This window comes from Folsomia candida, unplaced genomic scaffold, assembly GCF_002217175.1.
Source record: "Folsomia candida strain VU population unplaced genomic scaffold, ASM221717v1 Fcan01_Sc006, whole genome shotgun sequence".
NCBI classification, from domain to species: Eukaryota; Metazoa; Arthropoda; class Collembola; order Entomobryomorpha; family Isotomidae; genus Folsomia; species Folsomia candida.
Genome location: NW_019091198.1, coordinates 9,815,995 through 9,828,851, shown reverse-complemented (window position 1 = coordinate 9,828,851; position 12,857 = coordinate 9,815,995). Strand labels below are relative to the sequence as shown.

Below are 12,857 nucleotides of genomic sequence, written 5' to 3'. Positions count from 1 at the left end.
TATGCAAACCCTCCGTGGAAGTTTGGGGGGTCTGAGTCGGCGTGAGTTTGGTCTGGTGGATGTGGAGGAAGACGAAGTTAAGTGAGAGAGAAGAAGATGACGAATCCAGTTGTTGGGTCGAAAGCCTGATTCTTTCCTGCTTTCACTATATTAAACCAACAGACTTGTTCGTTTCATGCCTTGTTCTTTCTCTCTCCCATTTCCGGGCCTGTTTTCAATCCTAATAAGTTAGAGAAAAGTGTCACAGAGTGGTGAACGGACAATCTGAAACAAATCTGCAGCCTGCCTTCCTTCTGTCGTCTGGGTGGCTTCTGTCTAAAAATATAAACTAATAGCAATACTGATGATCAGTTCTTTTTGGAGTTTGTGTCGCGCTTGTCCATCCCTGCCAGTGGAAAAGGTTTGAGATTCCATCTTTTTTCTACCGTCTGGTTTCCTTCTGTTGACACAGATTGGAGAGACAACTCCTTCTTTTCATGCATGTGTCACCTGACCAGCTTTCACTCTCGGCTTTCTTTCTCTCACCTTTGCAAGTAGACTCACCTTAACGAATAAGTACATATGCCTCTCCTTGTACTTTTGTCCTCCCATTCTTTTCAACTCTGGTCAGTGTCAATTAGTTAAGAGAGGAGGATGGTGAAGAGACTGATTTTGCGGATAAATGTTCTGTCACTTTATTTGAGGTTTCATTTGTCTATTTAGTTGCATACAGAGTACCGAAGCACGTTCCAGTGGCACACTTCAAGTGATGTGGGTTCTAAGGGTAATTGTACTGGAATAAGTCACGCTGTTGTGAAACAGCCTGCACAATCTTCCAAAACGCTTCCCTTCTGGTCCGGTGGTATGTTCAATACCCTTTATATACTCGTTATTCTTACTAATTAAGAGTGGCCCTCGAATAATCTCATAACTCAAGTTAGCATGTCAAAGTTGATCACAAAATTATACCCCGATTTTGACACGACCACCCACGCTTTTCTCCAACTTTATTATGCAATCCCACAAAAACCTATGAATTTGACTTGGTAAACTGGAAAATATACCTAAAACTTTGTATGCCTACGTATTTCAGGTCAGGGGGGAGAGGAACGGCGAGGGGGGAAACGAGTAAACATTACGAACGTCAATAATGCGGGGGTGAACGAGTGGTGGTTGAAACCTTCCTCGGCGACTACGACTGAGACGCATCGGTCACAGAATCACGCTCAACAGACCAGGGGACATTCCAAATTTGTAAGTCCCATTGTTCCCTACATATTAAATACATTGTCATGATACTGTATATCACACTATCCTATGGCGATGGACATACTGCATAAATATTCACAAAAACCAATGCCTACTTATTGCTCCTGGTATTGCATTGCAAACCACTGCATGTACTATTTATGAGTAGTAAACCATAGACTACTTTCGTATGCATTTATGCATTCAAGTGCAATTGAAGTGGTGAACTAATTAAGCACTGGTTAAACATAATGCAGTCGAATTCATACCCTTCTCAAACTCATGATTGAGACACATTGAAAGATAAGACCATGTATTTTAGATGGAGACGATTTTCTTATTTAAAATGGACCAATCTATACATAGCCCAAAATCTAATCTTCTCCCAAGTAATAGGAGTAGTGGTAACAAAGATACTGTGCAAAAGTAGTGCATTGTTGTGCGTGCGTATTGTATCGCTTCCAATGCACCTGTCCACATTGAGTAGGTGTGTTAGTAAGTAAGTAGCACTACATGGCACTATAATTCTCTAGTCGAGATGGATGGTCTCGGGGAAACATCCCACAACAACACCTGCACCGCATAATATCTGCCATCTCCATATATACATTTATTCACCATCATCATCTCCTTGTTACACTTCAAGAGTCATTACAATCAGCTTCCTTCCGTCACACCAAACGCTACATTTATTGAGCTAAAAATCCTTGTAGAAAGCACATCGAGCTATTTATTACTCAGAAATTTGTAACTCTTTTTTTCTTCACTGGCTGCTAAATAATACTAATTTTGAGAGAGAAAGGCTTTCATTCTTAATCCGCATAGATACACAAGCGTGCTTCAAGTCATAAAGAAGCGAGGAGAGTGAGTGGTCCACTGTGAGGAAAGTTGGTTGAAAGAGTAACAGTTTATCTAAATAATTTACAAATGAGAAGTTTACGAGTTCCTTCCATTCTTCATACGTACATTTTGGCAGATTTTACTCTATAAAATAAACATTTTGCAATCTCGGTTATTTCGGTTCGATCGGGATCTCTGGTCTGCAAACCAACAACTTCTCCTCCTCTCCGGTTGCAAATGTCCTTCAAACTTTTCCTTCCCAGAGAGAGTAGAACAAGCTTTGCATCATCAGCGAAAGTGGAGCATAAAGAGTAATTCGAATGTTTGGTCAGGAGGAGAGATTCCTCAGTAATAAAGAAGGAACTTTGGTGAATAACGGGAGTAAATTTGGATTATATTCACGAAAATAGAGAACAGTTTACTGGAAACGAGTGTAATAACTTTCCAATTTTTCTGAGACTGAAGTCTGAACCGCATTCACACGGAACTAGCTCGTCATACATACCTATCTAAATTATTAGACTGCTTTGGCTGGCTTGCTCAGAGGTTACACATGCAAATGGATACAGAAGAGGTAACAACATCCAGTTGCAGTAGTGGCATTATGGTTGCAACAGTTATTAAACAAATATTTGCACTTAGTATAGAATGTGATATAATCGGACACACTTTCTCTTTACGTAACGGCTGTGTATATATATGCGAATACCTAAAGTTTTCTCTTTGCCTTAAGGAAACTCAATTGCCTTCCGAGGAGAGTGGGCCGAAGAAGTCGGTGTCTATGGGCACATTCCGTGCCACCAATAATTTCGACTCGGCCACAATTCCTCAGACACACCATCTCACTCACAATATAGCGCTCCAGAATAATAATGCTGGTAATAATCGCACCATTTTTCGGAGTAGAAATGGTTATAAATTGTAGTAAAAAAAAATGTGAACATTAATTAACCCAGACACTGCAGCAGTAGGCGGAATAGAGCCAAATATTCATAATATGGATACATTCAAAGGCCCCGACTTCTCCTTGGAATGGACTGAAAATAAAGGAGGATATCGGGAAATGTCGCACAGCTATGAAGCCCCCACAACTTTGCAAGCGGACGCAGTTGGAATTAAAACGTGTGTATATTTTTAAATTATGGGAATCAATTTTTTAAAATAAATTATTAATTTGGGGTCTAATTTATAGCAGGAAGGAGTACAAGTCAGAGTATAAGAAGCAGTTTCGCCCCTTTTCTCAGTACGAGTACGTGGATGGGAAGTTCTTTAAGAAGAAGGGTGATCAGGACACGCCGAATCCTTGGTACAAGGAGGTCATCGAGTTACGCAAGAAAGCTGGGGATTACAGAGTTAGTGTTGAATAGTGACAATAATAATAATAACTTTCTCCATTAATACACTTTTCACTAATAAAATTCCTCTTCACAGTTCCGTGGATGGGGTACAGAATTTGTACCACAGCACTCATCGGACGCGTATCACCAGCATGTTTGGGACCAAGTGTCAAAACAACCCTCGTTGGCAGCTCTTGCTCTGATAACAACGACGACAAAGTGAGTCCTACTTTCTCCAGAGGAATTGTGTCGTTTTATGCAAAGTATGAATTTGTGTAGGAAATCCATCTCCAAGGAGGATAAGGAGAAAGAGAATGTTCGAAACAAGAGCATGCCCAAGCGGTCTTTATCACGGCCAAACACTGCGACTCCGAAACATCCTATTAGTGATTTTAAGGTGGGTTATTTCAACAATTTATATTTTCCATTTTCTCACTCTGTCTTTAATAAATATGATACGAATGACTTTTACCCGTTAAAGATGAAGGACTCTGAAGCCGTCCAAGGAGCCAAAAAGAAATATGACGGCCCACCCTCGACCGCTTCTAGCAGAGCATCACGAGGGAAAGGTTATTATTTTATAGTACATGCTAATTTATCCCATTTTTTGTTGTACTAAAGTTGATTTTTCTTTTCACTGCAGCTCGTTCGCAATCTGCTGGTCCAGGCGGACGCTCGCCTCGTAAAATGGCAACGCATCATTCCGTTCTTTCTAAAGAAAGGGAGATTTTGGATCTGAATAAACCTGCGACGCGACATCCACGTCCAAGTGAGATCACCTCAATTTCTCAATTTCTCTTTCTCTCACCTTACTTACCATTAAACTATATGCCATGAATACGATTATTATCTATACTTATCGAATGATGATAACCTACTGACTGACTGAATATATGATGCTCCCCTCCTGGTTGAGGTGGTTACTTGCGTTGTTGATTGGTTATTACTTGAAAGTATGAGACACTCCTCGCTGCTTAAACTTTATCTACACGGCTACACTACTTACTTAATTGTTATATTTTCTGTACGAATCCATTTTCAAAACTAGAGTCCGAAATTAAGCCAGGAAAATAATTTTCATTATTATTCGGAATGCGCCTTATATCTAATTCTTTCCATTATTTCTTGTGTATGGCTCCCACCCAGTGCAGATCATATGCAATACTGCAGCTATACTTAAGCTAAAGCTCTATCTGTCTGGGGTTTACTACATAGCGACGCCATGGCCATGATCACTTTCTTTCATTTCATTTCATTGCTCGTTCGTAAATAACAAAATCCTTATACATAATTAATACCGCTGTTTGGCGAGATTATTAACAATCAATACATTAATTGTCTCTCCAGTTTTTTATTTTTATGAAAAACAAAACAGTTTTTTCGAAGCCACCATCCCCGCCCGCTTTCGTATTTAATTATTAAACATTTCTTACTTTTCCATGCAGCAGATTTTTCTTACTTATTTCAATTCATTCATGGCTCTGCGCAGTGCCTTTATTTCATTTCATTTACCTTTCTCCGGTCGTCCTTATCAAATACGTGCGTAGGTCTGTATTTTGATTAGTTTAAAAAGAGTAATTTATTGAGAGGGTGTTAGCACCAAAAAGTATTTATGTACATACGTAGTGGTTAGTGGTGGGGTATATATTCGTATTTTACGTACTTTTTAGGGTGTCGTCCTCCCGTATAAAAAGTCACTAACAAACAATTAGTAAAATCGTAATGGAGACGGGGTTGATTGAATGATTAATTAATATATTCGCTACTCTGGTTGGTTGGTTGATGGTTGATTCGAACATGTAGATGATGACAAGTAACGAGTCCCAGTCTTCTATAGAGATGCTCTGAATGTAGACTCAGAGTGTTACGATAAGATATATGAATAGACTGGTAGAAATTAATTGTGTTAACTTTGACGCTTATTATCATTATATTGAACTCACGCAGCAACTTTAGCTACTAGTCCTCGCCCTAAAGCTAGTAGTGATAAGGGTCACCGGTCAATGGATGTCAATTCCAAATTGGTGAAAACGCTTCAATTTAATGGTGATTGGTATTCCTTATATTTTCGGGTGTGAAGTATGCTTACTTTCTTTACGGTGATTTTTATTGTTGTTGGAATGCATGTTTAAAATTGCTTTTATTTTATTAGCACCCGAACAGTTTGACTACAAAACACGACTAAATAACTATGAATGAATTATAAATTTAATTAAGACACTGATTCTTCAATGTCCATTTCCTCCTCCTCTGATTCTGACCACCGCGATTTGTCTTTCTTTTCTGGGGGCTCTGTAATTCCCTTGAGAGCCTTGTTCTCATTCTTCAGTCTCAAAATTTCAGTCTACAAAACCAAATATTCAGAATTAAATTTAGCTTTTTTAAAACATAAATAAACCAAGCAAATACCCTTAATTTGGAATTCTCCTTCTCCAGCACCGCCACCTTCTCCTTTTCGAGTTTATACCTTTGGGTGGGGGTGAAGTTGACACCCTTCAGCTCTGGAACGGGGATATTTAGAGCTTCAGCTCTAAAACACAACAAAAGTCACATTTAAATACCATTTTAAAATACATTTCGTCGGTATTACCTCTTATTAAGTAACTCCATAATGGAGCTCTTGACGCCAGCTCCAGCCCCAACACACTTCCGTTGATGACGATCGCGGTTTGATTTCTGGCTAAATCCCCTACTGCAGTTCTTGCAGGTAAACGGCTTCTTCTTGGAGTGGGTCAGCTTGTGGCTGTAATGTAAAGGGAGGGGGGGGGGTTAAATATTTTCAGAAAATGAGAAAATATGAGTGTTACCGGTCAAAGTCATATTTCCTGTCTGTGGTGAATGGACACAATTTGCATTTTAATGCTCCATCCGTCTTTGACACTTTCTTCTTCTTGTCAACCTTGATCTTGACCTGAGAGGATGGAGGTGTCTCATCCTCCACCTCATCGATCACACCTTGAGTTTTAACTCTGATAAAAACAAACATAACCATGCATTTTGCCAAATTAATACCTTTACAAACAATAAAACTCTTACAAAAATCGGGAATTAAGCGAGGCCTTGTGATTGTTGAGGAAGGTCAAGGTCAGTTTCGACTTTTTCGTTCCAGGGGCCTTAAGTAGGCGACGAGAGTACTCTTTTAAATTTTCACCCATGAGTGGTGAGTCCCCATAAACTTCAAAATCAATAATCTCCCCCATCTCCGCCTTCGCTGTCCAATCCGCCTTGAAGTCATCCCTAAAACAGGCGAAAAATAGTTATAACTAATGAATTATAGACATTTTTCAAATTAAAAAAACCTTACCCGACAGAACAACATTTAGCTGTGGTAGTGATGGTGGATTCTGGACGGTCGGAAATGTTGGCAATGGCGCTGTCCGCCCACTCTACCGGGTTCTTTTGCCCCGACTCACCAACAATTATTGACCTTACCCTCTCCTTACGATCCCGAACCTTGAGCCCCAGCACACGGCGTATTTGGACCCCGGCAGCTAAAAAATAGAGAAAAAATACCCTAACCAAATTATATAGATTAATTTAACCCCCCTACTAGTTCTTACCAATCGTTTGTAGCTCGTCTTTACTTTTCTGAGAGATTGTTCTCCCATCCATTTCCACGCAAAAAACAAGGTTCCCCTCTGGGACATCGTCGATTGACAATGTGTTCATGGCGACAGTGACCATCCCCTGAATCGAATAATTTATTTGAGAAAAAAAGGAGCTGCTGTTGTGTGCTAATTAATGATGATCTCTTTCTCCTTGTGAGATAAACCAAGAGAACTGTGCTGCTAAATTTATTTTAATACTTTTTTAAATGCAGTGAGAAAAAGGAGAGAAATGCATTTCTAATGCAACGGCCAGGTCAGAGAGACGACTGCAGGAACTCTTCTCTCCGTCGCTGCTCCTTGACTCAATGCAGGTAGTACGAAGTTCGTACTATTTACTTAGGTAGTGAATTCACTCCCCCTCAACTTTGAAAAGTCCTTGTCCCACAAATTGCGGTTGTACTCGAAATGCATTTCTCTCAAATGCACAGTTAAAGGTGTTGCTGGTAATAAGACTTCTTGGTTTACAGTGTGATTTAATCAAAGTGAGGAATCCAAGGACTACTTTGTAGTACATATTTATTATTCTATATCATTAATAATCATAATAACTCTAGACTAAAAAACTATATATATCATTAGAGTAAAACAGTAGATCTTGTTGTTGTTGTGCTTGAATGGCTTTAGTTGTCGTAGTTAAAAGTTGTAGTTTTTGATACACAATGAACACACCAAGAACGATTTGTACTACTATCGTTTTATTCTATTTTTGGTTGACTCCTTCCCATTTTTGCATACCTTTTATCTAAAAAATTGCACCGATCGATATGATGATAGGTTGGATGGGTCATAAGTATTATAAAATAAATGCTGCCTCTGATTTTTTTACGCTTTGTTCTCCTGAATGTGCCTGTGATGCAGAGTTTTTATATTGTTAAGGGATCTTTTCTGTTTGAGTTGGTAGCCACAGTCCGGTTTTATGTTCGCAGAGTCTGTCACTAATATCCTTAATAAATCATTATCGATTTTCTTAAATGTGCTCTTTTTTCAGCACACTTTTCTGTCTCTAATAAATAACTTTAATATTTACTTAACATTTGAGATGTTGTCTTTCTTGATGATACTTTTTTGAATTAAAACGGACCCTGCGAACAATGAGAAAACCACTTTTTTGGCGTTTTATTTCCTCAGACGGACTCGGAGCTTGATTAAGTTAATATTTTGCTTTATTTGGAAATTGTCAGGTTCGGCAGATCCTTCTTTTGGATTTTCTGAGCCTATTATAAAATCGCCCCCGGAGCCAACTAGGGTCAAGTCTCCCGAGCAGGTATGCCATGATATCATCCATTGAAAGGTCACATGTATGGTGGTCAAATACGCATCATCATCCAAACTGTCAGTTGTGAAACGATATCCAACCATTTATGTATATATAAAGGTGATCTTAAGAAGCCCAGATCCGGTCAATTGGACAGGTTAGTTCAGTTTAACCAATAATTGTCTATATTTAATTGACAATATAAAAAAAAGCCAAACTTAGTGAGAAAAGTAGTCGGAAAGAAAAAGAAAGAAAGAAAAGTGAAAGCGTCAGAAAAGTGAAAAGTCATTGACCTTTGATTTTCAGTTCCACTTGATACCACCAAAAGTTTTACCGTTACTCAAAACATTCGGGACGGTATGCACTAAATTTCTAAAAAAAATACTTTCTGACCCACAAAAAATTAAATCATTTCGCTTCAATTCCTTAAATTAAATTCCTAAAACAATTTTCTGTTGTCCATTGTAGCGCCTCCCAGTCCCAGATTCAGAGCAGGTAATTAATTTCCTTCTCCGCAACTGTCACATCAGACCCCCTCGAGTATCGATCGATGGTCAAGCAAGATCTGTAAAACCAAAGCTAATTATTATTAGTACCACTCTCCTGCTACTGATTGTTGGTGGTTGCGTGTGTGCGGAAGTTGATTATTAATTATTATTATTATTATCATTATTATTATTAAACTGTTCTTACTCACTCAGTCGATCGTTGATACCTACATCTCATCAGCGTTTTGTTATCTTATGCTTGTAATACATTGAGACTCATCATCTCATCAGATTATTATGTACTGTACAGTTAGATGAGTGCGGTTGTCATTGTACTGCTTTTCGTATAGTGTGATAATAAATTGCACTTAAAAAGTGTCTTGAGATCAAATGAATACTTTGCATGCTGTCGTACGATCACCTCATTTATTTGTATGTACCTAATCGTTAAACCCAGAAAGTTCTTGATCAGAATGACATTTCGAGCAGCAGTCTCCACCACCTCTCTTGTATCCTCCTCTTATTGTTGTTATCCTCGTTGTTTTTTACTCTGTTTTTTCGTTATCGTTTTTATTATGATTATGAATTTTGCGCATGGCGTTTCGTTCAGTATAGCGGCACAAATCTGTATAAATTACAGTGTGTACTTCTAGTAAGTAATTAATATTGTATGTTTAATGCTCATGTCTTGTGCTCTGTGTGTGTAACGCAAAAAACAACGCATTTCCCGGAGCTTTCTCCAGGATTACACTTTCTCCAGTGATTGGAGAAAGCATTCCTATTACTGACGACACGATGTCGCACCTACCCACTTAATTTATTGCCAGTGTTACTTGCGTAGCATTATTTACTTATCATACTTGTCTCTATTAGATATTTATATAATACTTATTATTACATGCCTTGGATGAATCCTTTGAGTGAGTTGAATTCCATCTACTTGTTTGAATACATCGTGTTCGGAAAATTTTCTCACCAATGTATGTTTAAGAGAGGATCTGTTGTATTGCACTGCGTTTTGCACTCGTATACGAACTTATTGTACTGGAAAGATATGTGTGAAAATGAGTTCCGGGAGGTACGGTGGGAGCTGATATTTATTCAGTGTTTGAATTTTATGTGTGTAATTTTGTACTACTAATAATGTGTGATTTTATGTCCTAAGTATGAATTGGTGTCGTTTTTTCAAGAGTTGTTTTAAGCAGCATATTATTTATTAGTTTCCTATATGGATTTGTTAGGTGATGCACGACTCCAAGGGGTCGACTCGAGTCGAAGTGGTCCAGGGTCTGGATTTCCATCTTCGGCAGGTTCCAAAACGTCGTCTCCCTCAATGTCCTCCTTCTCTCCGAGATCTGCTCCCCCCGCACAGAAACCCAAATCCGCACAATCTGGCACAAAGCCCAGCCAACCACCCCCAATGCAGAGACCTGTGAGTAGTGGGACTAAGTTGCCCGACAAACCCCCTCATCAGACTCAATCAGTATTAGCAGGTATTGGTTGGAGATACGCAATTACGTAGACGGGAGCATGCTGCATGATTTTATAGGCTTTAGTTATAACATTCCAATATTGTTCCACTTATTCCCCTCAGGAGGAGACAGGAAGCCCCCAGTGAAATCAACCCCTTACAATCTGAATGGTAGCGGCACCAATAAAACTGTCCTTGATAACCGGAAACCTGACGACAATGCAAATAATAACAAACCCCCGACGACCACGACCACGACTACGTCCTCCATCCGGCCTGCCCCAGCCAAACCCCAGCCTCAGGTGGACAATGCTCGCAAACCAATCCCAGGCTCGACACTGCAATGCTTGGAAGACCCTCAATTCATGTTTGACCCGACCCCAAAGTTAACTCCGCAACCTGCAGCAGCAGCCGTGCAGAAACCTTACGTTTCCAGAGTGACCTCTCCCCCCACGTCCACTCCCCCGGTGGCTGCACCAAGAGGATCGATCCGTGTCCTCGAGGCCCCCATGACCTCACCACCTCCCGTCCCTCCTACAGGTTTCGTCCCACCAGCTCCCGTGTCCTCCTCCGCCACGGCTAAACGACCGGGCGTTGGATCATCCCAAATTTCCGATTCCTTACCTCAAACCTCATCCACGAATCCGAAACAAGCAACGGGTAGTAAACTCCCGTCTTATAAAGTGTTGGATGCTCCCGAACCAGCCGAGATGTACAAGTCGATCGGCCCCTCAACCACCACCGCGACGCCGATGACTACATCGACCACGTCAGTCACCCCAGCAGCCGGGACCACGGCATCTCCTGCATCTTCAGGTGGAAAATCAAAGCATAAGTTTGATTTCAAATTTTGGGGAAAGTCAAAGGACAATGAAAAGTAGAGGAGGATATATCGACATGGACGGACGGGTCGGGAGAAATTAGTCATTTAAATAATATTGCAGCTGCCTTCAACAAGTCAATTCATGCTTTGTTCATAAAATCTCTGATAAAAAAACACTTACACGAAAAATATAATACTGCTACCACTAATATACTACTAACAATATTGGCAACATATAATGCTTGTGGGGACTCTCAACTGCATAGTACATATATTTCAAAATGCACAAAAAGCTCTCGCAAATCACAAGCGAAGAATACTTTGCAACTAACTAAAAGTAATTAACCTCTCATCAAGAAAGTGGTGTGTGTTTTTGTTTCAAGTATTTTTCGGTGTGGGACTAAAATCGAAAGGGACTAATTACTATTACGTGAACTATAAACGATTTGTGTAACCTTCATAAAAAAAACATTTGTGTAATAATAAATAGTAACGACGACGAGGAGAGATCAGTGATGACAAATTAACAACAATAACTTATCATTTCAATCAATTTAGTATTAACTGTTAATTATCTGCAGTAGAAAACAATGGCTAACTAACATTATCATTATAACACAACATATATTCAACACCTCGAACAATTCATTGCCACATGTACTGTTGAACATTTAATTATTAGCACAATTTAATAATGAGCTTGCAGAGCATTGATTACTACACATCGTTGACTTATGTATGTATGTCTGTATGTACGCCTATTAAAGCTCTCGCAGTCATCCACCAATTAATTGAAACAGTGCACGACAGCAAAAGCAAAGAGACAAAAAAGTGTGTGTTAAGCTGATTAGAAAAAGTTGTGAGTTTTCGAAATTATGTTAAAATTGCTTTAATTATCAAGTAAAAGCTTTGTAAATTCACTTTGACAAGAGATTTAATTAAGGGCTGCGTTCATTTTAAAGTGTTTTCTTCAAGATTGTGTGTACTTTAGCTCAGCATTTTTCAACTCCAGCAAAAGAAGAAGAAGGCAAGACATGTATTCATTCATTCATTCATCGTCTTTCTCGTTCGGAATTAAACAAAATGTGTGATACTGAAACATCATCCAGTAGTTTTCATTAGTGCGCAGCTTATGACTCAGTTGTAGTTGAATTGTATTGATTGTTACTCGGTTTTAAAATAAATAAATACAATAAAATATGCAAACTAAAATGGATTTGATATTGCGTGGCATGTAGAAGAATAGTTCGTCGTCGTCGTTTTGTTAGCCTTATCTGAAACTCATCATGCCATATTTGTCTCTGTATCCATTCCACTTTGAACCCTGTCGTGATGAAGGTTAATGTACTAAAATGAAGCGTATAAAAAACATTTATTATGCATGCACTAAAGTTGATTCGGATAGCTAGAAAACTGTCTAAAAATGCATGTGAAAATGCGTGGGAGGGCTCAATTATGTGCGTGCATGTGCATCAAGATTGGATCGCAATCACTTTTACATATGTACATACATCAAAATTATGGATACAATAACAGGACTTATTATTTACCAGTAGATAGAGAGCTAACTTTTGCATTTTTATTTCACAACAGCGTTACTAACGCTGCGTTAGTCCTGATTTCTATATTTTTTGTGTTCTTTTGTTTGCCAACGTTTTAGCATTTCCCTCCTCGTAGCAGACTACGCCCGAAAAATTATGATCCATTTGTTGCTTTCATTTCATGAAAGATGCTAATATTCATTTTTTCGAGATGAGAGAGACGGATGATGGACCGACCGACCTGCAAAAGAATTACTGTAACACGTA

General features: G+C 39.1%; 2 protein-coding genes across 6 annotated transcripts; one reads left to right on the top strand and one right to left on the bottom strand.

The window, feature by feature from the left end:
- Positions 1-87: 87 nt before the first annotated feature.
- LOC110851308 (mucin-5AC) lies at positions 88-12,261 on the top strand. 5 transcript variants are annotated; one of them, XM_022099033.2, is made up of 17 exons: positions 88-400; positions 703-841; positions 1,073-1,233; positions 2,801-2,945; positions 3,024-3,189; positions 3,263-3,419; positions 3,499-3,623; positions 3,684-3,801; positions 3,886-3,973; positions 4,048-4,173; positions 5,352-5,450; positions 8,194-8,276; positions 8,388-8,424; positions 8,574-8,624; positions 8,736-8,762; positions 9,997-10,248; positions 10,350-12,261. In XM_022099033.2, the coding sequence occupies exons 1-17, from the start codon at positions 344-346 to the stop codon at positions 11,105-11,107; spliced, it is 2,589 nt and encodes an 862-aa protein (XP_021954725.1). In that variant the 5' UTR covers positions 88-343; the 3' UTR covers positions 11,108-12,261. The 5 variants fall into 5 exon arrangements, with proteins under 5 accessions (XP_021954725.1, XP_021954724.1, XP_021954727.1 ...); XM_022099032.2 differs by having other exon boundaries at positions 89-400; positions 3,260-3,419; XM_022099035.2 differs by lacking the exon at positions 5,352-5,450 and having other exon boundaries at positions 90-400; positions 3,260-3,419.
- LOC118436004 lies at positions 5,528-7,091 on the bottom strand. The gene is made up of 7 exons (XM_035852710.1): positions 6,965-7,091; positions 6,709-6,895; positions 6,441-6,641; positions 6,212-6,373; positions 5,995-6,147; positions 5,814-5,934; positions 5,528-5,748 (listed from the first exon to the last, which is right to left on the bottom strand). The coding sequence occupies exons 1-7, from the start codon at positions 7,086-7,088 to the stop codon at positions 5,617-5,619; spliced, it is 1,080 nt and encodes a 359-aa protein (XP_035708603.1). The 5' UTR covers positions 7,089-7,091; the 3' UTR covers positions 5,528-5,616.
- Positions 12,262-12,857: the final 596 nt, after the last annotated feature.